General features: G+C 39.6%; 1 protein-coding gene across 4 annotated transcripts; it reads right to left on the bottom strand.

Moving 5' to 3' along the window:
* Positions 1-2: 2 nt before the first annotated feature.
* Positions 3-25,777, bottom strand: LOC106082268 (macoilin). 4 transcript variants are annotated; one of them, XM_013244659.2, is made up of 12 exons: positions 25,551-25,777; positions 10,743-11,750; positions 10,521-10,665; positions 10,307-10,433; positions 6,366-6,492; positions 5,885-6,291; positions 5,651-5,740; positions 4,920-5,243; positions 4,699-4,842; positions 1,263-1,999; positions 1,007-1,199; positions 3-931 (listed from the first exon to the last, which is right to left on the bottom strand). In XM_013244659.2, exons 2-12 carry the CDS (start codon positions 10,820-10,822, stop codon positions 453-455), a joined length of 2,853 nt encoding a protein of 950 aa, XP_013100113.2. In that variant the 5' UTR covers positions 10,823-11,750; positions 25,551-25,777; the 3' UTR covers positions 3-452. The 4 variants fall into 4 exon arrangements, with proteins under 4 accessions (XP_013100113.2, XP_013100114.2, XP_013100112.2 ...); XM_013244660.2 differs by lacking the exon at positions 5,651-5,740; XM_013244658.2 differs by having other exon boundaries at positions 5,651-6,291.
* Positions 25,778-27,329: the final 1,552 nt, after the last annotated feature.

Consider the following 27,329-nt stretch of genomic DNA (forward strand, 5'->3'; position numbering starts at 1 on the left):
TGTTTGTTTTTTTAATGCAGTTTTATTTCATTTTTCAAATTTGTGTTTTCTTTTCTTTTCATTTGTTTTGTTTTGTTTTGTTTTTTTCTTGTGTGGTTTTCAATAAGAGATACTTTTGTGTTGTTGTAATCATGGGGGTTTTGTTGTTAAGTTGTAATAATTGTAATTCTCCTTAGCACAACATGCTCTTTTCCTGATGGGCAACGCCAGCCATGCATCATCATCCTCCTCCTCATCTTAAAAAAGTCAAGTAGTGAAAGGGCACAACAAATAGAGGACTGTGCGATTACTGCTCGGGTAATTCAGATGGCGGGGAAAAGAGCATGTCATATTAAAACAATTGAATTCTGGCTGTTTGCTTTTTCTTTGCTTTTCTTTTTTAAATAAAATTAAAAATAATCTCAAACATGACGTCTGGTATTCGACAAATGATTGACATTGTTAAGTATACATCAGGCATCTCCAGAACCGCCGACGACCACAACACTGCCCGCATTATTGTTGGGACATTTGGGTGTGTAAACCGTGGCATTAGGATCAAGGTTTGAGCCATTGGCATTTGACACACCATTGGACACTTGAGAAACTAACACCGAAGTTGCCACTGATACCGGCACAACACAAGGACACTGATTTTGTTGCTGTTGCTGTTGTTTTTGCTGCTGCTGCTGCTGTTGTTGCTGTTGCTGTTGGTTGTTAACAACAAAGTCTAACTGTTGCTGAGCCTGGGCGGCACTAAGACTTGTAAGCATCGGAGAAGCTGGACCGGGACCCGATTGCAGCGGAGGTGTATCGTTCATGCGTAGCATTGAACTGGCCCCAGTTGAACTGCAGGATGGCAAACACAGTGAATCTGTGGGCATAACGGCTAAAAGTTGCGCAATTTTTGCCTTCAGATCGTGTACTTCATCCTCTTTGGAGCGTCTTAGACCTTAAAAGGGTTGGAAAAATAATATAAAAAAATACATTAGGGATTTGAGATTATTCTTAAGTGCAAACAACATACTTTCAGATATCTCCAATTGGCGTTTGGCATCTCCCAGAGCTGAGAATAAGTCCAGCTTAACCCTCGTTTCTGCTGAAAGATTTTTTTCCAAAGTACAATTCTTGTCCTGCATTGCTGCCAGGGCATTCATTAGAACATCAGCGCCAGGTTGTAAGGAATCACGATTGCGAATCTCAGCCTCAAACATTCGTAGCTGTAACAAAATGAAGGAAAAACGATTACTTAAACAAATTATTGCTGCTAACTTTTCTTTTACCTCTTGCTCCCATTTGCGTCCATGCTGCTCAGCCATTTGTTTAGCATCTTCGGCCAATTTGAGCTCACGTCGCAGCTGTTTGATTTCTTCATCCATTTGCTGTTTCCTTTGTTTGCATTGTGAACTGCACTCGGGACGCGCTGCCTTCTCCTCAGCCTGTTTGCGCGCCTTCTTCTCATTATTCAATTGGGCATCCAATGATTGTTTCTGTCGCCGTTCCTCGGCCAAACGTCTCTCTAAATTCTGCACTTGTAACATGTCCGTGTGTCGAGCATTTGTAAGTTCGTGTATGCGCTTCTCCAGCTCATCACACTCTTTCTGTTTGGCCTGCAAACAGGATTTAGTTGTCATGTTCGTTTCCAATTTCTGTCTCAGTTCATTTTCGATCTGTTTCATGTGGCTTATCTCGGAGCGGTACTTTTTAACATCGGCTTCGAGCTTGAGACAAGTCTCACAAATCTTGGAAACGACTTTAGTAGCCAAATGTGTTATCGCCGACGTGGCCGAGTGGCCGGATTTCGCCGAAGATGATGACGATGATGTGGATGATGAAGATGAGGAGACGGATGAGGCATCCGAATTGTGATGTTGATTATGAGTATCTTTTGATGAATTATGTTGGTGATTCTCTTTATTGGAATCTTTATGATGGTTGTTATTGGTGCTGCTGTTGTTATTATTATTATGATAGTGATTGTCCTTGGAAGCGTTCTCTTTTTTGGAACGATTTCGTCGGCCTGTAAAGACAAATCATACAAATAAAGAATAAGTCATACGTATAAATGAGAAGCTACAATTATATCGGTTTCAAATATTTTACACAGAAACAAAATGAATTCAATCCAATGGCAGCCGGTTGTACGCACCGGATTGACCCGATGGAACTCTCATCGGCGAGGGCTGCCGCCTCAGTGTACATGTTCGTTTTTTTCGGCACATCCCGTAGTGCTTACAACCCCAAAATAAGTGGGTTTCTATCTGGCCATAATCGTTTTGGTTCTAGGGGACTTTAATATTGGCGCAGTAAGTGCTCAAACTTTCCAGTTTCTTTTAATCTTTGTATAGACTGCTGTTATTCGCAAAACTCCACTGACAATTAAAATGCCGTTGATCTAATTGTAAAAGGTCCTGCTTAAATTCCTAACTGTACCTTCGAAAAGTTTGGCCGTGTTATAGCACTTTCGGGCAGTGGACCTCTGAAGAGTTTGCAGTCCAAAATATCCTGCCATGACTTGTATGGAATCTGTCATTATTTGCCAAAAAGCTAACACATTAGGTGTTTTAACTTCCAAGGAAGTTTTCCTTGGAGATTTAACATTTAAGTATGTGGTTGTGTTGCCCATAGATAAGAACGTTATGCTATTCTTACATTCCCTTAATGGCTTCCATTCTATACGGCTATATAATGTCCGATCCAGAAGAGACGGAATTCTGCAGCACCTTTAATGTCAATGCCCTTCTATTGTGGGGATAATAAAACGAATAATGGTTGAAAACGTCCTTTATTGCCTGAACTCTCACCAGGATTACTGACGAGACCTGAAATGGGTGAATGTAGAAAATTTTAGCCAAAGAGGTGTTTTATCGGTCCACAAGACTCTCCCCTTTCTTGTTGTTGTTGTGTTCTATCTTTCGTCTGCTTGATTTTGTTGAGTGTCAAGACCCAGGAACTCTGCGACTAAGATGGGGTGCGTCCACAGGGATCTGGGTCTGAATCGAGTGGGTCTGGCTGGGCAGTTGAAGATTACAAACGGGACATACACCTTGCACGTCGGCATCAATCCTTGCATTGTAGGAGTTGAGGCGGCTGCATCTGCCGGAACGTAATTGAGCCAGAACTACTCTGGTTTGCCGGGGGAGGTCAATTTCTTCATGTGGAATGAATGGGAGGCGCTCGTTCTCCAATGACTACATTCACCCGGTAGCCATTTACCGCATCTGCTACCGTGTTTGCATGAATGTTGTCTAGACCTGATTGATATGACGCTTGATCTAGAGGTTCTCTCTTGTAGCGCTGAACCTCACGCTCTAGATCATGTAGATCTACCTTAAGGCTTCTGGGCCGGTTGTACGCACCGGATTGACCCGATGGAACCCTCATCGGCAAGGGCTGCCGCCTCATTGTACGTATTCGCCTCGTTTCTTATCATGTATCTTGGTTATTCCTTCCCTTCTCTTTTATCTAAATCTCTTACACCGCATTGTGCACATCTAGGGCAAGCACAATGGACCTAAGATCCTTGCGTCGGTGAGTACTAGAGGCATGCCCTTCAACTTAAACGATCTCAGTTGGCGGGACCTTTTCTCGGCAGATTTTCTTGATTCCGGATATCGTTTGAGTTCTTTAGGTCAATGGCTGTTAAAGCTGTGGCACTCACCACTAGATTATCTGTCCTTTCATTCACTCTTGTAGCTTGGCAACCAAATGATGGGGCTCCTAGCATATTTAGCTTAAGCATTAATCTTCTTCTGGTAACCCAGAACTGTTTTGACTATATTCCGACCTGGTTGTTATTACCCCAATAGATGTTTTACTGTATGCATCAGCATTCCTACTCTCCTTTTACTTTGAGCGAACTGCTGGGTAGCATTTGTGCTAGAATGATTCTCGACCTTAAACTTTCGCCGTTTTATTCCTTTTTCCTATCGTCAACTCCAAATTTTTCGATTAGTGCAACGAAACTGCTGCAGGCCACCATTGCGCAGAGGTTAGCATGTCCGCCTTTGAAGCTGAACCCCTGGGTTCGAGTCCTGGCGAGACCATCAGGAAAAATTTTCAGCGGTGGCTTTCCCCTCCTAATGCTGGCAACATTTGTGAGGTACTATGCTATGTAAAACTTCTCTACAAAGAGGTGTAGCACTGCGGCACGCCGTTTAGACTCGGCTATAAAAAGGAGGCCCCTTATCATTGAGCCTAAACTTGAATCGGACTGCACTCATTGCTAGGTGAGAAGTTTGCCCCTGTTCCTTAGTGGAATGTTCAAAAATATGCAATTTGCAACGAAAGTCCACCATAGTCACGAGGACTTAACTCCTCTCCAGCGGCCAAGTCGATTCACTCTCTCACGCTTACACTCTCTCTTAAGAGGATATTTTGGTTCTGTGAATCAGAACAAAAAGGTAGTCTCTTAAGGAGCTATATTCAAATGCAATAAATCAATGTTGCAGAATAAGGCGAATTATCCAGCACCAAATCTGATTGCCATTTTCACAGCACACCTAAAGCTACCAAATACTCCAAAGGTTTGGTAGGTGGTAGATAAGCTTAGTTGTATAAACAATTCAACCTACTCAAGAACAGACCTTAATTTTCATGTAGAAATCTAATTGAGGTATTTAAACTTTTTCCGTTTCGTGGTTTATCATCAAAGCGCGGTTTTCGGGGATAAGCCTAAAATAGTTTCCCATCACATAACTACTCAAAATGTGTACATACCCTTTGTCTTTTCAACGGCTTCTACGGAAACCACCACTACATCTTCGGCATCCAAATGTGTTGCCCCATTGCCGTTAACCACAGTTGGTTGTTGTGTTGAACTTGACGAATTTGCTGATTTTTTATTGGATTTTCCTGGCAATTCTTAACAAGGGAAACAAAATTAATTATAAAACTGAAAAAACATTTCATGGAATTGAGTGAGGCTTTTGCTATCTTACCATGTTTCTCCTTTTCTCTATTTGCGGGCTGTTGCTGGTGATAGTTGTTGTTATCCCAATCGCCTTTCTCCTTATTATTATTGTTGTTGTTGTTGTTGTGCTGGTGATGATTATGATGATGATGACTATTGCTTTCATTGTTTTGATGATTAACCTGGTGATAGTTGTTGTTTTTGTTGTGTTTATTCGAGTGAAAATCGCCACTGTCACCACCAGAATTCACTTGACTGCCGCCTTTATGTCTATTTTCCTTGTCCACACTGCGGCGATTATTTTTGCCACCACCACTTCCAGTGCCACTGCCTATGTGACCATTTGAAGATACTACAAGATTCAAAATAACTCAAGTCAAAATTACAAAAACAAATTACAAACTGTTGCGATTAACATGCATCGATGTACTGTAAAAACCACTTTTATGTGTTCAAATCAACTATGTATGTACTTTCAATTGATGGATAAGTGTAGCCATTAGCTTCTTAGCAGCGTATTACTACTACCTACTACAACTACAGTATTTACAATTGTTACAACTAGTTTCTATGTTCACCAAAGCTGTGAGAGATATCTTTGGAGTTTGGCATAAACGGAACAGGGAAATTTTTCCTTTTTTTTTTTTTTTGCTTATGACAGTTTATCCTTAAACGCCAAGGACATACAAACACAAGCATACATACATATGCGTGTATGTGGATATTTTGTTATTTTTATAAGCATATAATAAAAATTACCACCACTACCGCCACCAATTTGTACATAGCTTTTGTCATCATTCGACGTTGATGACGATGATGCCGTTAGCGTAGAAGATAAATATGAGGCTGAAGACGTAGATGTAGAAGATGTTGTATTATTAGAAGAGGAAGAATTTGAGGATGAGGAGAAATTGGAGTTGGCAACACCCGTGACTTGACAAGCAGCAGATGAAGCCATTGAAGCGGCACCATTTGCAGTTAAACAGTTACCATTATGATTGCTGTGATGGTGATGATGCTGTTGCTCCTGGAGACTATGGTTTTGTGCTAAAGCCACCGAACCATTTGCTGTAGCTATAGAATTTGATATTTGTGTGTGGGCCGCACTGAGAGAAGCTCCGGTTGCTAATGAATTGCTTTGATGATGATTTTGTGCAATATGACTCGCTGAGGAAATGGCAGCAACAGCATTCGAGTTGTTGTTGGAAGCATTCGCGGCCACCGCAGTCTGAGTTTCTTCTGCCGCCGGTATTGGTTCCTCCTGAGGCAGTGCTTGTTGCAATAATTGCATATAGAATTCATTCTCCTTAGCTACCTCTCGCTGCTTACGCTGACGCATTCGGTAGCCTACATAGCTTTTGAAGCCAAAGCCTAAAGTAACCACAGGATAACCAATGCTAAAGTACAGAAAAGTAAGACACATTTTTTTTATACATTTTAAAGACACTTGAAATAAGAATGCAACACTTACCAGTGTGCTGCAAATGGTCTACATAAATCTAAGTGAGGCATATGTCTGCTGTCCTTCCATCGTATGCCAGCCTCTAAATATACAAATAACATCCATAGGATAATTGTGGGCAAACAAATGCCTTTGTCTGTCAAAGAAACAAAAAAATACATTAGGAAATGCTTCATTTGCCCTATTACTTTTAAACAATTAATCAGATCTTCGGATTTCTACACATTCAGCCTTTCTCTTATAAGTCTATTTCTACCCCATAAGTAGAATGGATGTATTTCACTAAGTAAAGCTTATAATTTTTGTAAAGAAAGTGACAGTCGATTTATTTGCTAACATTTTTGGCCGATAAGGCGTTTATATATTAGCGATAACTTTCACCCCGGTAGCCACCATGGCGTAGACGTTAGCATGTCTGCATATGACGCTGAACGCCTGGGTTCGAATGCTGGCGAGAACATCAGAATATTCTTTAGCAGTGGTTATCCCCTTTTAATGATGGCGACATTTGTAAGGTACTTTGCCATGTAAAAACTTCTCCCCAAAGAGGTGGCACTGCGGCACGCTGTTCGGACTCGGCAATAAAAAGTAAGCACCTTATCACTTAGCTTAGAACTTGACTCGGACAGCACTCATTGATATGTGAGAAGTTTGCCCCTGTTCCTTAATAGAATGTTCATGGGCAAATTTGGATTTGCTTTTGTACCACCGATAATAGCATCGTGAGCTCCAATGTTTAATGCTTAAATAAAACACAGTGCCTGTGTACTTTGGAAATAGTCAAGTAAGGGCGTTTTATAGAATTAGAAACTAAACTTCAAATTAAAATTTTTCCAAAGACAATTCTCTCCGCTATAAGTAATAGGGTTATTGGCAACCATTGGTTGTTTTATTAAAGTTTTAGTATTTAAGGAATAATATAGACTTCTGGAAGGGACATTATCGCCTTTTATGCCGATCCTTCATAATCTTAACGTCTTTGGAGAAGATTTTTAGGCAGAAGCAACTACCAGGTCAGACTATCATGATTTGCGTAAAAAGTCAGGCGGCGCTAAAGGCTAGACCATCAGGCAATCTCCTTAGTAGAATATACCCTTTTACGCCGACTACGAGTAGATTTCTAGACAGGAGCAACTACCCGATCAGACTATCAGGATTTGCGTGAAAAGTCAGGCGGCGCTAAAGGCTAGGCCATCAGGCCATATGAAGTCTTGACTGGTTGAAAGATGCAAGAAGCACCTTTGAATCATGGGAAGCAATCTCTTTAGTTGGATTGGCTCCTTTTTACGATGACTGTGAGAATAGGAAGTGGGTTTATGCTATAGGTTCTAGGGTAAGCAAGGAAGAACGGTACTCAGGGCTAAATAGCCATTACAATTCTTAATATATGGGAATTTGAATCAGCACTGAAATCACAGAAAACCAAAAGGATCTTGAAGATGGCATCGGACTGGGCTAGACCTAAGGGTGTGAACGTTATTCAATCCAAACGTGACGAGAGAACAGATCTGGGTGTTTACATCGAAGGGAAAGAAACGGTGTGCTGTTTTCGTCTACAAGACCAAGGCAAGTATTGCGCTGCCCATAGCACTAGAGGAAGTTAACCTCCCTCGGCAAACCAGAGTAATTCTAGTTCAATTGCGTTTTGGCATATACAGCGGTCTTAGCTACTACAGTTCTAGAATGGTTCCCAGGGTGTTGGATATACGAGGGGTGCTATATAAGTTTCGGGCTTAATAATGAAAGTGCAAAAAATATGTATTATAAAAAATGGGTTAAAGGTTTTTCATAGCATCCTCCAACAAGATTTCCGAGGCATTGTATTTTCAATGTGCGGAAATAAAAAAAATCATTGGGTGCCAAGTCACGGCTGTACGGCGAATGACCGATCAAATCGACATTTTGACCGGACAAAAAGATATGGTTTGAGCCAATTTGTAAGAGCTCAAATTTTTATGGTGAACAATGATTAGTCTTCTCTTCTTTGTATTTCGAATATCTCGCAAGACTTCGGGCAGTCAAATTGTGATGTACCACTCAGTATTGACCGTCGTATGTTGCTCAAGCGGAACAGTTGCCACATTCTCAATTTTTTGGAAAAAACAGGCGACCATTTGCGTCGATGTGCTTCTTCTACTAACAACTTTCGTAGAATTTAGCCCTTGTACAAAGACCCAGACGGTCGATTGTTGTTCTGTTTCGAGCTTATATGCATAGATCCACGACTCGACGTATTTTAAAGCACGGCGACTATATTTTTTCAACATTTCTTTGCATTAAACGACACGAGGCTTTTTTTGCGATTGTCAAGTTGTGCGGAATCCAACGAGAACACAACTTTTTAACGGCAAGGTGTTTATGCAATATCGAAATTATGCTGGCAGAAGAAATGCCTTCCAAGGAGGCCTCTTTTTTTATAGAATTTCACATGACGATCTTGCATCAACCCCATGGCAGCCGGTTGTATGTACCGGATTGACCCGATGGTCATCAATGTCCTTTAGTAAAACGGCCGTTCTTTGGACGACCTATACGAAATTTGTCCTTGAGCGAGCCTCTGCCCCAATTGGATGGTGCTTAATTGCCATACAAAGATTTGAGTTCATCAACGCACTCTTTTCGTGATAATCCACACCGAAAGTTGAGAAAAATTGTCGCACAAAAATGCTCACGTGTGGTCCCGATTGTAAACTGGGACCACAAGATAGACGCCATCTGCTTAACTGCCCAGTCAATCTTACTTGACTTAGGGCCAAAACCGTCTGGACGCACTTCAACTTAGTTGCAGAGTTCCAAGATCTTAATATTTAACAAAACCTAGCAGACGAAAAGTTGAATCACAACACTCTGCTAAACAACAACCCCGACACGGGACAATTGTGAGCACCACACAGGCTGGAACATTGAGGTTCGATCTGTGTGGAGTTCATCGCTGTCACAAGAACCTAAGCTGCGAGCTACGGGGTGCGTCCACAGGCTGCAGATAGTGCAATGCTTCAAACCGAGGTGCTGGAACTGCAGTCGCAGATAATCAGCGGTATCCCCGAAGAGCCTCAGTGAGAGGCCTGGCGGCACCGGCTCTTGCATATGTATATACTGAGTGCCTGTGATGCTCGAAATGACAAGGCGAGTTATTTAAGTAACTAATGGCCATGGGACCGGAACGAGCTTACTCACCTACAGGAGCTGGACGAGTATCGTAGCCTCCACATGGAAATATGACTTCAACAACAACAACTGTAAGAACCAGAAGATTGGCAACAATAAACATAATGAAAGCCAATCCATTGAATGCGAATGCATATACCATTATGAACATCCAGCTGCCACGAGAATCTGGATTTCGACGCTTGTGCGTTGATACGATACCAGATTTGAATCGACTCAGGACCATAGAATGGAAATCGAAAAGGGATTATATTTTATAACAGATTGGATTTCGCACCCTCTTTCTTGGTGTTGTTGTTGTAACCACATTCTCATGTGGAGGTGGCGATCCTCGTCAAGCTCCGAACCAAACGACCGATCGCCGTGGGAACACGGTGGCCATTGGTTATTTAAAGGTGCCAATAACTCGCCTTGTCATATCAAGCATCATAGGCACTCAGTATTTGTGCAAGAGCCGGTGCCGCCCGGCCTCTTACTGAGACTCTACGTTCAATACCGCTGATTGTATGTGACTGCCATTGCAGTTACTTCGTATGGAGCATTCCACTATCCGCAATCTGTCAACTCGCCCGGTAGCTCGCAGCTAAGCTTCTCATGACTGAAATGAATACCACACAGATTGGACCTCAATGATCCAGCCTTTGTGGTGCTCACAACTATCCCGTGCCGGGACCTCTTTCTTATTTACTCATTGAAGATACCTATGCAAAATTGTGTCTCTACATTTTAGTTAAAACCCAGATGTAATAATAAACTATAACACAAAGAGTTCAAGATCTTACCTGTATGCCACACATATTGTACCCAAACATATGTACTGGCAGCAAATAATAACCAATTAACTGGTATAAAGAATAAACATACCAAGTCGGATGTTATTGCAATGCATACAAATAAAACCGAAAATGCCTAGAACCAAACGAAATGCATTATTGATAATTAGATTAGCAACAGCAATAACAACGGCAATTTGAGATGCCAACAACCACAACTTACCAATCCCTTATATTTAAATGAGTCGTGTACTGATCGCAGTAGTAACCAAAATGGCCATAGAAATTCAAAGCGGAACATAAACATAAAATCTGCCGTTATCACAATAGCCCATAGTACCAAAAATTTCATATACAAAACAGTGGTGCTGGAAAACAGAAACAGCAAATGTTCAGGATATGGGTATCACAAAATACAATAATTAATCGCCATCAACACACATACCTGCCGTACATGCTCTCTGTAATTTTGTTACGTTTTATAGGTCTTCGTAGTTTGCCGCAATCGGCATTGCGACGCTTCATTTTGAAATTTGTAATTTTTCCAATTTAAAGAAGCAACAGTTTTGAAAAAATATTTATTGTTGCCACAAGGCAGGCTCGTGTTGTTGGAGGCTTCTTTTTTCTCTCCTCTTCTATTGATGCAGCAAATGGTGCCCGCCGCCGTGACCGTACTTCTCGATTCTTCGCTTTTCAATCGGGCTGAGGGGGGCAATTATTTAGCAATAATACAGATGATGCACTATTAATGAGAGCACGCAAAAAAATTTAGATATCTTTAACCGCCAACACCTTTTCTCTATTTGTTGTTTTTTTTTTGTTGCTGTTTTTGTTTCTTTTGCGTCTTCGCGTCTTCTTCTACACTGGGTGTTTGTAGAACATTGGCTATTTTTAAATCAATGTCTTCCTCCGTAGTCGTACTCAGCGTTTGCCAAAGGAATTTCTTCTTATTATTATTATTGTTATTATTTTGGCCGCCTTAGTGTGTTTTTTGTAATTACTGATGGTGTTGTTGTGTTTGTTGATATTACGTCGGCAAAACGGTTTATTAAATACACCATACTCCCAACAATCGTTTTCAATTGCCGACGGTCTAACACATGTTCCGATAGAAATTGAGTTTTTTTTCTTCAAATAAAAATGGCTGCAGTTCCCTTTTAATGACTCTCTTCTGCAACGGTGTATGAGCGAACGAACGCGCGTTGGCGATAACTTTTTTCCTTTTTTGGTTGGTGGGTTAGGGTCTTCTAACCCAAGTAAATATTAACCTTATAGTCAATGTCTAATAGCAAGATGTGCCGTGGCGATGTGGGCTCTCCATAGAATCTTTGCGTATCGCTCGCTTGTTTTTGTTTACATTGAGTTTCACTTAAGCGATTGCGGCTATTGCGTTTGTTTTTCCTTTATTTTTTTTTTTCTTTTTAGCAAAGACAAATGTTTGTTGTTTTGGTATCTGAAAGTAGATTAGCAAAAATTCAAATGAGAAATGTATTGGATTTTTTCGAAAAGATCGATCAGAATGAAATGCTGTAATACAGGGTGTGGCAAAAGGTAATGAATACGAAAATTGTTCCAGGTTTGTAAATGAATCTAAAATTGGTAATTCTTTAATAACAAATAATTGTGTTTTCAAATTCATATAAAGCAGATACATATTTTTAATGTCTCTATGTTCCAGAACATAACAACATAATAATATATAACAACACATTTTACTGGAGAAGTGAAACATCGGAAATGTTGTTAAATATGTAAAAGCTTTAACAAAATAAGCCTTTTATGTTATGCTAGCCGAACCGGGCCCGTTCCGCTGCGACTTCTTTAACTCTCTAATATTTTTTTAGGGTTGGGACACTTCGCCCTGAATGTGTATATCGAATTTAATGAGGAACCCCTACGTTCAAATCCTGGCGATAACATCGGGCAAAATTTAAAGCGGTGGTGATCCCCTCGTAATGCTGGCGACATTTGTCATGCATAGTCATGTAAAAAATTCTCCCCTAAGAGATGTCGCACTGTGGCACGACATTCGGATTAGGCTATAAAAAAAAGTTCCTTATCATTGAGTTTAAACTTGAATCGAAAAGCTTTCATTGATGTGTGAGAAGTGTGCCTCCATTTCTACCCCCTTTTTTGAGTCCTATATTATCGTATTGGTAAATATTTCTCGTTTTAGAGAGACACTTGGCCCTTAATGTAAATATAGGCTTCTTGCTCTACTTTCAAATATATTTTATATGAGCCCCATAATGGTATGATCGGTAAATAAATTCTGTTTGAGAGTGGGATGGACCCCAGGGATTTTGTCCCGAAAATGAGTATCAGTTTCCCGAAAATTAATCAATTTAAACATCAAATAGCCTTTATATAATAGGGAGTTGTTTTCGGGTGGAGCAGTTCTCCAAACACATGGTTCTTCAATTGGATATCAAATTCGTTTTTTCTCTCAAGCACCTTCCGTTTGAGCTCTATATTGTCGTAATTGGTCTATGGCGTGTTTTGGATGGCCCCCCGAGGGCTTGGAGGGTTTTATCAGACTTTCCCCTTCATAGGCAAATCTAAGACAGTAATAACAAGGTGAAAGTTTTCATATATGCAGTAGGAGAGAATATCCTCAGTGCATAAAACAATCCTGTAAGAAGAGGTGGAGATACTCTACTACAAATGTATCCCCCTTACATCATAGTATTATGCGACTGACTATGTGCCAACTGACTTTATATATATGTATATATTCATGTCCTTTATTTATAATTGGAGTATATTAAATATATTACAATAATATATTTAATATACCATCTGGCTTTATCGTTGGCCAAATCATTGGCTTGATTTCACGATATCCATGATTTCACGATATCACGGATCCACGTGTTTCTCGGGCTTCCCCTCCTTCGCTGCCTAATGTTTATAGTTAGGGTTATCCGTCTTTATATGAACGAACTTCGTTGATAACTGGAGGCATCAGAGAGTATTAGTTAACTACGCAGAGAGTTCTTGCCGCTGTACGATAGGAGTTTACTTTGTTGGACCTTTAGGACTCTACAGACGAAAATACATCTTTATTTGCGAGAGCTACCTCGTGTCAATCTTTTGAAGCCTCTGCTATGAGACTGAAGGAAATCCAGAGAAGAAAAATCAACCATAACCATACGTCCATAACTCCATACGTCCTCCCAGGGATTGCAGAGCGAATGCAGAAAAGTTACTCTAACATATCTAAATCCTAATTTCCACAATATTTCCAGAGAAAGAGAACTGTCTAATGGAAATATGGTTGTTGTTGTTGTTGTAGCAGTGTTCTATCTTTCGTCTGCTTGATTCTGTTGAGTGCCAAGACCCAGGAACTATGCGACTAAGATGGGGTGCGTCCAAAGGGATCTGGGTGTGAGACGAGTGTGTCTGGCTGGGCAGTTAAAGAGGTGACGTGTATCGTGCGGTCCCTGGTTACAATCGGGGCATACATCTTGCACGTCGGCATCAATCCTTACTCTGTAGGAGTTGAGGCGGCTGCTTCTGCCAGAACGTAATTGAGTCAGAACGACTTTGATTTGCCGGGGTAGTTCTATTTCTTCAGGTGCAAAGGGAGGCGTTCGTTCTCCAAGGACGACATTCACCCGGTAACTATTTACCGCATCTGCTGCCGTGTCTGCATGAATGTTGCCTAGACCCGCATGATATGCCGCTTGATCTAGAGATTCTCTCTTGTAGCGCTAGATCATGTAGGTCTACCTTTAGGCTTCTGGACGATGGATACCAATACCCAAAAGGTATTGCTTAGACAGCATGTAGTTATGTCGTCGCTCGGATCTTTGTCTCCTGATGGAGATGGTCCACATGAGAAGTGAGGAGACAGAATATTATTCCACTGCGAGTCACAAAGTTGACGAGACCACACTGGCGCTGCATAACTTACCACAGACCGGCCAATTGCTTTGTGCGTGGTCAACAAGGTTTCTTTGTCTGCACCTCAAGTGCTGCCAGCAAATGACTTGACGACCTTGTTTCTATAAAGTCAAAATTATCGCAATTTGCTGTGGCATGGGGAGGGGGATGTGACGCAAAGTATTTTGGGAAATTTGATGGTCGGTATCATTTCTCCATCGACCATCACAGTCAGCTCAGTATTCACCTCACGCGTATTTGTAGTGCATAATGTGGCTGAAGATCTGCTGGATTTGGATTACGTGTACAGACGCAGATGTTGGTCATTGGTTGTTATTTGAAGGAGCCAATGACTCGCCTTGTCATCTCAAGTCTGATTGGCACTCAGTATTTAATTAAGAGCCAGTGCCACCTGACTCCTCACTGAAACTCTCCTCCTACTTTCAAAAAACTCAATAAAGACCCTTCGTATATAACCAGCGTTCAGAAACAGGAGTAGTACCTCCTAACCAAATTTCTCTGTCCGAGAAAATGACGATGGCCGCCATGGAATCGAGTGTAACTAAAATCCCAAAACTGAGTTGTTGTTGTTGTTGTTGTTGTAGCAGTGTATTGTACACTGAGGCGGCAGCCCTTGCCGATGAAGTACTCCATCGGGTCAATCCGGTACGTACAACCAGCTGCCATGGGATTGCTGAGTGTTTTAAAGTGTGCGAAGGCATGTATTGGATAAGACCAATTAGACCTTTTTGATATCACAGTATTATCTGTTTAGCAATAGACCAAAGCAGGCTACCGAATCGTCCGTCTTCTGCATAATACATAGAAGATATAACATCGACGTTAAATGTGTTATCTGAACCTAGCTTGGAGAAAACATGTTGTTGTTGTTTTAGCCACATTTTCATGCGAAGGTGACGATCTCCCTCAAACTCCTGTAGGTGAGCAAGCTCGTTCTGGTCCAAAGGACCGATCACCGCGGAAACAGGGTGGCACTTGTTGTAATGTCATTATGTTGCATTACCGCAACATAATTGGTTATTTAACGGCGCCAATAATTCGCCTTGTCATATCGAGCATCATAGGCACTTAGTATTTGCGCAAGCGCCGATACCACCCGGCCTCTCACTGAGACTCTCCGATCGATTTTGGTGTGGACAACCTGTGGACTCGCCCGGTAGCTCGCAGCTATGCTTCTTGTGATAGCCACAGATTGGACCTCAATGTTTCAGCCTGTGTGGCGCTCACAGCTATCCCATGCCGGGTATAATACATAATGCACCATAGTGCTTCCCCATTTCTACGTAACCGCACGAAATCTTTTAGTCCAGGACTTACCGCAACCCACTTTTCAACCTAACTTACCTCATTTTTAAAAGAGGTCATTGCCAGAGGCGCTTGCTTTTGTGGCACCCTTTAAAATTACATAAATTTTACTTTCAAATGTCAATGTTTTTATTTCCATTATTTTGTTGTAGTTTTGTCTTTGCTTTTTATTGCATTTCTATCTATTTTTAAATGCAAACAGAAAAACAGATCACTCATTTACATTTGAATGTATTTACATGTGTCTGTCTGTCCGCCTGTCCGTCTGTCTATCGTTCTATACTCTGCGAGTGAATGCACTCGTTCGTCAGCACGTTCCTTCTTCTTCTTAAAGCAAAAAGTGACCTGTATCTTACAAGAGTGCCTGAGTGCCATTTGCTGGTGGAGTGACTATCGAGAGTTTAGAAAAAGAAATATCCCCATGTAAAAGATGACAACGATCCATTGCATTGCTTGGTTGTAGCCAATATTAGATAGAATTTTGCTTTCAGCGATTGCCCGTTGCTCTTCTGGATACATTTGTCTTGTCCCCCCCATTTGTTTCACAACAGATGTGCGAATTCTATTTTATGCTCATAAACTACAAGCCATAGAACTTTTGGTGCAGAAACGACAATTGCCAAAAAGAAAAGAAAAACAATGCCAAATATTTAAAATCAAAATACAACAAAAATAAACAATGCAAAGACGATGACGATGATATGATTAAAGATCATAGAAAAGCCCACCGAATATGGACAATATTGGGGGAGAAACAAAACAAAGACGAATTGGGCGAATGAATGTTCGTTTACCTTCATTTCCTCAAAAGTTACAACTAACTGTAGAGTTAGCTTAAAGATAATGATTATAAAAGCATACATATGTATTAACAACAAGTGTAGAAATTTAAAAACCTGGAACATTTTTCTGCCAGCTTGCTATTGATGGGTAATAAATCATTTATAGTTCTTTTTATAGTGGTTATTTTACTTTGTGTTCTAAATCATAAAAATTCATCATTATTTATTATTTCTTCATCCTGCTTATTATTCTGAAAGTTTATAATTAGATTTAGCTTTCATTTTCTTTGATTAAGCAAGTCTATTATTTGTGGTTAATATTATTAGTTCATTATTATTTATTTATATGGAAATTATAGATTGTTATCTCAATAACGTGGATAATGTTACTATGTTCGCCTCTGGAGCTAAACGCCTATGTTTGAATCCTGGCGAGAAAATAAAAAAAAGTTTAGCTGTGGTGATTCGCTCACTAATGCTAGCGATATTTGTGAGTTATTCAGCCAGGCGATACTTCTTTTCAAAGAGATGTTGCTAAATGGCTCGGCTATAAAAATTAGATACTTTATTATTGAACCGAACAGCACCCAAGCGGAGACATGCGGGAAGTACTTCTATGTTTTTAAATGTAATGCGCCTTTAAAAATATATACACACACTTTTGCACATTATTGTGTACGTTAATAAGAACATTTCTTTTTGTTTGTAAATAATGAGAACTTTTTTACGTCCCGTCAAGGCCTTCACACACTGACACTTATCGCACCTATACTGCAAAAGTATGGTCGTTGTATAGAGTTCCAACAGCGTGGTGCTCATAGTCATCCCGTGCGGGGAGTATGGTCGCTGTCCTATATGTCCTGTAATGATACCAAATAATGGTTTCTAATCTCCTTCTTACTTCCCATAGTATTTGACATACCCTGCCACGATCCGTACCTCCCCGTAGGATTTTTATACCCTCCACCATAGAATGGGGGTATACTAATTTCGTCATTCTGTTCCCATAAACTATATATATATATACTTGATCGTCATGTCTGTCTGTCGAAAGCACGCTAACTTTCAAAGGAGTAAAGCTAGCCGCTTGAAATTTTACAAAATGCAAATTTTGCCCATGCATGCCCAACATTCCACTAAGGAACAGGGGCAAACTTTTCACATATCAATGAGTGCAGTCCTATTCAAGTTTAAGCTCAATGATACGGGGCCTCCTTTTAATAGCCGAGTCCGAACGGCGTGCCGCAGTGCGACACCTCTTTGGAGACAAGTTTTACATGGCACAGTACCTCACAAATGTTGCCAGCATTAGGAGGGGAAAACCACCGTTGATTTTTTCTGATGAACTCGCCAGGATTCGAACCCAGGCGTTCAGCGACATAGGCGGATATGCTAATCTCTGCGCTACGGTGGCCTCCTGAAATTTTGCACAAACACTTTTTATTAGTGTAGGTCGGGATTGTAAATGGGTCAAATCGGTTCATCTTTTGATATAGCTTCCATATAAGCCAATCTTGGGTCTTGACTTCTTGAGCCTCTAGAGGGCACAATTCTCGTCCGATTTGATTGATATTTTGCACGTGTTGTTTTGGTGTCCCTTCCAACAACTGCGCTAAGTATGGTCCAAATTTGTCCATGTTTTGATATAGGTGCCATTTAAATCGAACCTGGGTCTTGACTTCTTGAACCTCTAGAGGGCGCAATTCCCGTCCGATTTGGCAGAAATTTTGTACAACGGCTTCTCCCCTGACATCATGTCCAATATGGTCTTAATCGATCTATAGCTTCATACAGCTTCCATATAAACCGTCCTTCCGATTTTGCAAATGGACTGAAATATTACACAATGACTTCTACAATGTTCAGCATTCAATTCATTTATGCTCCGAATCGGACTACAACTTAAAACAGTTCTTATTCATTCTTCTTTGTTTGCCTAAAAAGGGATACCGCACAAAGAGTATTTTTATTTGTAGCGCAGCTAGAAAGAAAATTACTCCACTTCATACATTTCTACCAAATGAAGACATTCAACTATTACAAGAAAACACACTTGCCCACATTTGAAGGATGAGTTAAAAAAGACAGGTTTGTTTTATTAGACATATTAAACAATTAATCGATTAATCATCAACCTCTTTCATTCTTGTTCGGTTAAACATTGCACTTGAATTTTCAAATAAACGATTTATCGAATAACTATGAGCATTACACAAACTGGAGCTTTTGAGCTCCAATCGGTGCGGTGTTCTTCGTTATCACAAGAAGTTTAGCTGGGAGCTACCGGGCGCGTCCACAGTCTCGAACAATCGGCGGTATCAAGTGGAGCGTTGTTGTAGTAGTCACATATTTATAAGTTGAGGTGGCCATCCGCGTCCAGCTGTTATAGGTGAGCAAGCACGTTCCGGCCAAAGCATTGATCGCCAACCACGGGAATATGATGGCCATTGGTTATTTAAGGGCGCCAATAGCTCGCCATGCCATATCGAGCATCTAGGCACTCAGTATATATACAAGAGCCCGTGCCGCCCGGCCTCTCACTGAGACTACCCTCGCCCAACAATATGGCAGCTGGAAAAGCTTATACACTGATGCTTCAAAAAACAATAACAGAACTGCGTTTGCCTAACTAAATCAAACTGGTGATACTCTTGCAATCAAAAATATATCTAATTTTTCTACAGTTTTTACCGCAGAAGTTGCAAACTACCAGTAAATTGTTATTCAGAATAAGGGAAATGGGAATAAACTCCCAGAGAATTGTTATTCCGAATAGGGTTGTATCGGCTCTCAAGCCTAGCCAATCGTCCGATTTATATTTAAACCGGTGTCGGTGTCTTTTTTTAATTTTTGGCATATTTGTAATCTTCTTCTTATCTATTCACCAATAAATCTATATATCAAAGTTTAGGGCACTTTTACGGACCTATGGAATCAAACCTGTGTAACAAATTTCATTTTCCTTTCATTTTCTCTAATTTCGTTTGAAGTAGTTGTTGTATTGTAGCAGTGTGTTATACACTGAGGCGGCAGGCCTTCCCGATGAAGAACTCCATCGGGTCAATCCGGTACACCGACAACCGGCTGCCAAACCTGTGTACCAAATTTCAATTTCCTTTCATTTTCTCTAATTTTGTTTAAAAATCCTATTTTATTGAAGGTTTGAAAAACTCAGCAATGAAGGAGACGTACTTTCATTTCATTCATTTAAATAGCCAACGCTTCATTGATTTTATTAGTAAAGATTTTAGCTCTGAAGCAATGAGACAATTATATTGTTGTTGTTGTTGGAAATTATGACGACGATGGTTTCTTTACACAAACCTTTTGAATATAAGTACGTCTTTTTTCTCAAACAATCGTACATAGTGTATAAATGTAGGTTTTTTCATCTAATACCTGAAGATACTTAAAGGAAATTTAGATATGTATGTATGTACATATGTATAAGCGAATGCATGTATGTATGTGTATTGCATATGATGGCTTGTTGGATATATCGGATGCCCGGTATGTCTCATCGTGCACACAACAAACATCATATATGCTGTTATAGACATGATGTGTTATTAATAACCAATAAACATGACTGGAGCACCTTTGGAAGGGAGAGGGAGACATGTTAGAGGGAGGGCAATGCATTGCCGACGTCAGGAAACGGAAATGAGATAGGGAGAGAGAGAGAGAAAGAGTGTTGACGTTATTGCTTGGTATGCACTATTAATTAATAATTAATAGCCTACAAAACCAATTATGACAAGAAATTTTTATTAAATAAAAATCAACCATAAAAAAGACACAAACAATTAAACATGTAGCAAAATGAAATGAGGACTAAGGACATATGTACCTACATTTAAGAATAATAATGAAACTTAAATGAGCAAATTATCAACATGTTGTTCAAAAAAACCAAAACCTTTTTCAGTTTGATGCTGGCAGACTAAAAACCGGAAGGAGCCAATCTCCCAAAACCCATACACTACGTCACGCTGTGTTGTGAAATTGCTAGCAGAAAAGTACAACGGAAACGGATTTGCTTGTGGCTGTGTAGTTGCTATTTCAAATTCAAAGAGCAATCCAGTGGATTTCGTGTTGCTGGTGTGGAAGATAAAAGGACCAAAACATTTACGCTACAAAAGACATCCACCAAGAGTTGAAAGGCGAGCAGCAAGGCTTTGCGTTAGTGATAATGAGTTTATTTATTTCGACAACCCGTTGTTGCAATTGCATCTATTACAAAATAAATTGAAGGGCTCGACTCGAGTTAATTGAACTTAAATAAACCAACCGCAATAAAAAAACCTTAAAAATAAATTGTCGTTGTCTTATTAAATCACTTAAAAAAACAGGTAAAAGCGTGCTAAGTTTGGCCGGACCGAATCTCCGATTATTGCCGTATTTATTTCCGTTGTTTGGAGTCATAGCAGAATACTATGTGCGAAATTTCAGCCAAGTCGGATGAAAATTCAGGTTTCCGGGGGTCAAGTAGTCAAATCGGGAGATCGTTTTATATGGGAGCTATATCAGGTTCTTGACCGATTTTTACCGTACTTGGCACAGTTGTTGGAAGACAAATCGCACAAAAATTGCTGCTTCCAGGGGCTTAAGAAGTCAAATCTGGAGATCGGTTTATATGGATGCTATATCCAAGTCTAACCCGGTATGGCCCATTTGAAATCCCCAATGACCTACATTATTTCAAGCGGCTAGCTCTACTCGTTCGACCGCTATCGTCATTTTGACAGACGTACGGACGCACATGGCTAGTTCGAATCAGAATTTCGAGACGATCAAGAATATATATACTTTATGGGGTCCTAGATCAATTTTTCGAGGTGTTACAAACGGAATGACTAGATTAGTATACCCCCATCCTATGGTGGTAAGTATAACAAATCCAGCTTAAAACCACTTTGACACTAGAACCCAAATCAACTAGATTTGAGCAAATCTATACATGAATAGTTCATATTTGTGATCTTAGCTTTTAAGTAATTTTTATAACATTGTGTTTATTAAAATTTTGTTTGCAGAGTTTCATTTTTCAACGCAATGCACCTCAACGCGCTCATTTTGTTTTAGTCTTTAAGGTGGACTCTGCAAACAAATCCCCCAAAAGCGACGCTCAAAAGTTAGAGTTTTCAACTTGGACGATTGAACTCAAGCGTCATTCTGTGTTGCCATACGTGAACTTTAAGTCGTCAAAGTTAAAAATTGTTTAACTTTTGCGCGTTGCTTTTGTGGGATTTGTTTGTAGAGTTGCATTTTTAATGTGCGCGCATTGTATGTAACTCCATCTTTGGGGATACAAGTTTTAGAAAGAACGGTTTGTTTATTTTAAAATAAATCTTATTTTGCATGGCGTCTAGCCCAGCAGAAGGCTGAACTTCTGAGTCCGAATACGAACGGTAATTTGAGAATTTTCTGCAATGGTTAGGTCCTCATTTATGTTGAAGACATTTGTAAACATTCAACCACACAGACTGAACTGAGAACTTTGAGGGCCAATCTATGTGGTTTTCATCGTTGTCACGAGAAGCTTAGCTGTGAGCTACCCGGCACGTTCACAGATTGCGGATAGTGGAATGCTCCATATGGAGTAGTTGCAGCGGCAGTCGCGGACAATCAGCGGTATCGAGCAGAGATTCTGAGTGGGAGGCCAGGCGGCACCGACTCTTGCATAAATACTGAGTGCCTATGATGCTCATTATGACAAGGCGAGTTATTGGAGCCTTTAAATAATCAATGGCCATTATGAAAATAGGGTAATGACCTTTTCCACTCAGTTCTCATATCGTTTTTGACTACGTTAGCGGCATTATTCACTTGTTTGCGGATAGTTTGCCGAATACCAGTGATAGATAAAGCAAAAAGGAATATCATGAATCCGATAAAAATTCTAGTCGATGACAGACCACAGGTATTCAGACACGAAAATGTAAAAGTCATAGAAAAAATAAACTGGCAAAAGCTACTGATAGGGCCAGACGAGATCTCGATATTCGTGATCAAGCATCTATGTATGTGACATAGAAGTACTGTATCAAGCGGAAAACATCAAATTGTCCAAGATATGGAAAGTGGTTAAGATAATCCCTTTTCTCAAGCCAGATAAATTTGAAGATCAAAGGGAGACTATGACTCCCTACGCCATTCGCCATATCGCACAATGACTCCGCTATTTCTATTCCCCATACAGGACGATGATTCTCTTATCCCCGCACGCAAAGACTATGGAAACATCCCTACTTCTACCAAGTCAAACCTGATTCCGGAAAATGCACAGCACTTTGCGCCATAACCCCACGCATATAAAAGCCATGATCAGAATGGGAAAAATACCCTGTGAACGTACTTTTGAAACATATGATACAGTCGTGGAGGCCACTGTAGCGCAAAGGTTAGCATGTCCGCCTATGACGCTGAACGCCTAGTTTCGAATCCATCAGCAAAAAATTTTCAGCGGTGGTTTTGCCCTCCTAATGCTGGCAAACTTTTTGAGGTACTATGCCATGTAAAACTTCTCTCCAAAGAGGTGTCACATTGCGGCACGCCGTTCGGACTCGGCTATAAAAAGGAGGCCCCTTATCATTGAGCTTAAAATTTGAATCGGACTGCACTCATTTGATAAGTGAGAAGTTTGCCCCTGTTCCTTAGTGGAATGTTCATGGGCAAAATTGTATTTGTTGTATTGATACAGTTGATCACCCAAAATACTTCAGGAGCTGTATCGACAAAGTAGTGAGTTGGTCACCACTTGAGTTGTCACCTGTTAAACAAAGACTTCCCCACGGTGATGCTTTTTCCCTGAGTATGTGTAACCTCCAATTCTTTAAAATTCGTCTACCCCTTGTAGGTATGAAGATATCAATCACGGATGACAATTTAATATGTTACAGCAACGGTAATTTGAGCACTTTACCGACTCAGCTACCGGGGCGCTTTAGCATCAATATCCATGATCTAGTCATAGGTCGCCACGGAGTCACATGTCGAAGGCAATTGATAATTTGACCTTCAACATACTGTTCACATCACAGGCAAGATAAGCCAAGAACCACGAGCAAAGTCCTATAGTCGCAAGAAGATAGCGCCAGAGAATTGGACAAAGAAAACATATTAACCACCAATAAGCAGACTGGTCGGCCGGTAGTGAGTTACGCTGCTCAAGGCCTCGGATGTTTCACAACCTTAATTGTTTTGTTATTCTATCCGAAAGGGACGATAACGTTCGAATGAATAAAGCATTTGTATGAAATAGGTATTACACAGACTTTTGGCTGATGTAGATCGTTGGGGACGTCAAAAGGGCAATATCGGTTAATATTTGGATATAGCTCTGGCAGCCCTAATTTATGCCTTTGCTGAGATTTGGTATATGAATCAAACTCATCCAGATCAATATCTAAGGACAATACCGTGCTGGTAGTCCCCATATAAACCGATACTCCGTTTTGACTTTTTGAGCCCTTAAAAACGTCACTCAAAACCATTTTACAGCTTTAAAAAAAAATCCATATATAAACTGAGCTTTTTTAGCAGGGTCTTTAGTTCTCACTTTACAAGTTTTTGGTAACCAGATGCAACATTTTTTATTGCTAAATCTAGAATCGTGTTAAGTCAATTGATTACCAGCAAAAATTTATGATGCCAAATCATCTCTAGTGCTAAATGCGGTACACAATGGAAAATTTTCTGAGCGAGTTCGATGTTGGTGTAGTAGCCACATATTTCCATGTGGAGGGTGCTATCCTCGTGAAGATCTTTTAGGTGAGAAAGTTCGTTCCGATTCGTATGGCCTATCGCCGCGGGAACTTGAGGCAATTGATTACTTTAAGGTGCCAATAACTCATTTTGTCATATCGAGTATCAGTATTTAAGCAAGAGCCGGTGCCGTCAGGTATCACACTGAGACTCTCCACTCGATATCGCTGATTGGCCGCCATTTCTCCGTCTATCTACGCAATATTCCATTATCCGCAACATGTGGACGCGCCCGGTAACTCTCAGCTGAGTCTCTCATGATGACGATGAACACAACAATCACCAATCTGATCAGTTGAGTTTGATTGCTAACAATCACTGGAACCTCAACTAACCATAGTCCGATTAACCACAAGCATAAGAACTTGAATATAAATGCTAGAATTTTTTTAAATAGCATATACATACCATTAACTGGTTCAATCTCTGGTATGGGTACAAGTTTCCTTAAGAATCATGGAAATGTCAATATCGTTTAATTTTTTATAATCTATGAAACTACTAATATTTAATTTCTGAGTTGTAGTTAGCATAAACCTAAAACAAATAGAAACCAAAAAATGTTGCTGGGAATTCCAATCATTCTTGAGATCTCCCGTCTATTTAACATTTTATTGCAAACGTTTGTTATAATAATTTGTAGAAGAACAAGGTATATATGGTCATTTCTGCGATACCGCGGCTCGAATTAAAGACTATTTCCCTTAAAATTAAGCAAAATTTCCAACAAGCACTTTGGTACAACTACAACCGCTTCCCGATTAAAAAGTATTTCCGATCACAATTTATTGTTTCTGCTGAATTGCCAGTGTAAAACACGAAGAATTTTTAAGGTATCCAATTTTTTTTTTTCATTTAATCACTTTGCCTGCTTGTTAGTATTTTTTTCTTCTCACAATCAATTGTTCCACTCCATCAGCATTTGAGACGCTTTATTTTGATAAACATAATAAAAAATGCAAACAGGGATGTGTACATAGTTCGATTTTTGTTGTTGGGCAAAATTCCCGACGAAATCTCAACCAAAAATAGACAAAACAAAACGAGAAAAAAAAAGTTTTTGATTGTTGGTGGTGGTTGAAACTTGAGCTATGGAATCCGACGACAACCAACAACAGCATCCACAAAGAGAGAAAGTCACGCAGGAGTAGTTGAAGAGAGCGCGCAAGAAGGAAATAAACGCCATAATGATGAATTCAGTAATAATACAATAATAAGGTCCAAGCCACCTTCTTACCACAAGAGGCGAATGATGGAGAGGCAGGAAGGAAGCAAGGTATGTAGTAGGAAGGAGGAAACATTTGCACATAGGAAAAACTGATTTAATCGAATTTATAATTAAATTATTTGCACACAACACTGCACACTTCGGAAAGAAATATCCTTGGTCCTTCGAATTTTCAATTTTTCACGATATTCAGCACTAACAACATATTTTTTTTTTCACCACCAACACATCAATATATATGTATATACAGAGTATATATACGTACAAGAATTAAGCCTTTTTCTTCCTTGCATGTAATTTTTCTTGGCAATTTTTGTGGTCCGAGATCTGCGATACTGATTTGCTTATACTGCTTCGATTGTACACACCGAAAATTCACATTTCTTTTGTTTATAACTTTTAAATAAATTGCTGGCAAATAAACGCGAACGACTTCCAGTAACAATTTGCACAAATTTATTCGATTGCTCCCAGATGTGTGTGCTAGGGATATAAAAGTCGACTTTCAACTAATCGATTAATCGACTTATTGTGTGAAAAAAGTCGAAGCTGACTTTTAGTGGCTAAAAAAGTCGAATTATCGAATTGAAGAAATAAAAAACGTCGAAAAACACGAAATGGATTTAGTAAGGGCAGTACGCACCTCTGTCAAAATTTTAGTTACCTTAAAAGTGGAGTTACATACCTCACGCAGCACTTATACTTCCTTACGCGTGCATGGCTGAAAAAATTAACATAGGTTAATTTGTATTGTGTGAATTACACAACTAAAGAATGCACGCATCTGACGGAATAAATTAACCAACTTTCAATGCGTTTCTGGGCACAAAAGATATGATTTGAATATGATGCTTACTGTTCAAAATTGTTCTGCAGTGCGTAAATTAGAAAAATTCTTTTTTATAATCATTCTAAACCACATCATTGCCAATTTCCATTGACATTAACTTTGAAAATGCCATAAATAAGCTGATTTTTAGAAATAAGGTTTTTCACAAACCTAATTGGATTGATTGATTTGTATGTTGTGAAAGAAATATTTATTTTTCTTTCGAGTATATTTGCTTATATTAAAAAAATACTTTCTTATTTAGGCATCCACAAACACTTTATTTTTGTCCAACCAGAGTAAATAAGCAACATCACTAACACTATCAAACACCCAGTTACAATTAGAAGTTTGACGATCGCGTTTATTTTGCGTAAGAAAATGGCTTGTTGCACAGCGACTGTGGTTGTGCTCTCAAAAGGCGTCTCGCAATGTAAATTTTGCATAGATGAAAAAACAAGTTATGACGAAACGAACACATTTCGGCAAATTTTTCCGTTTATTTTTTTTATATGGAGTTTCAACGCTAAAACCGAATGTAGTACCGGCCTTTATATACCAGTCTAGCATATAGCAACACAGAATGACGCTCGAGTTCAACCGTCAACCGTCAATTCTTTAACATTTGCGCGTCGCTTTTTTGGGATTTGCACGCATTTTAAATGAGTGCGCATAATATGTAACTCCACCTTTATCGATAAATAAAACGATCTTCCCGCTAAACGCTTTATACTTTAAAGTTGGTAGTTCTTACACTTTACTTAAAACGCTGCAAGAAGAAAATAGGCATAGCCATTTTTTTTTTTGCAACTACGAATGAAAATACATATATGTTTTAATTACAGCACATATAAACTTTATTAGCCAACAACTATTAAAAATCGCCCAAAACGGTAATTTATTCACAAAACTTTATAAAGCCTTAAAATATGTTTATTTGACAGTTCTATAAAGGAAATCTGTCAAATAAACTTATTTCAAATCTATATTAAAAGTAAGTTAACATTAGCGACTAAATCCGGATTTATGGCCTTTTTGAGATTTCAGTGCTAAATCCTGTGCTTTTAGATAATCGACAGAATAATCGATAAAAGTATCAAAATATGCAATTGTTTCAAGAATTATGTGTGGATGTATGTGATATGCAAATTCATGGAAACGCAGTGTAAACGGACAGGATTTGTTTTTGGATTTAGTTAAATCCAGATCATAAAA

This window comes from Stomoxys calcitrans, chromosome 5 (genome assembly GCF_963082655.1).
Source record: "Stomoxys calcitrans chromosome 5, idStoCalc2.1, whole genome shotgun sequence".
NCBI lineage: Eukaryota > Metazoa > Arthropoda > Insecta > Diptera > Muscidae > Stomoxys > Stomoxys calcitrans.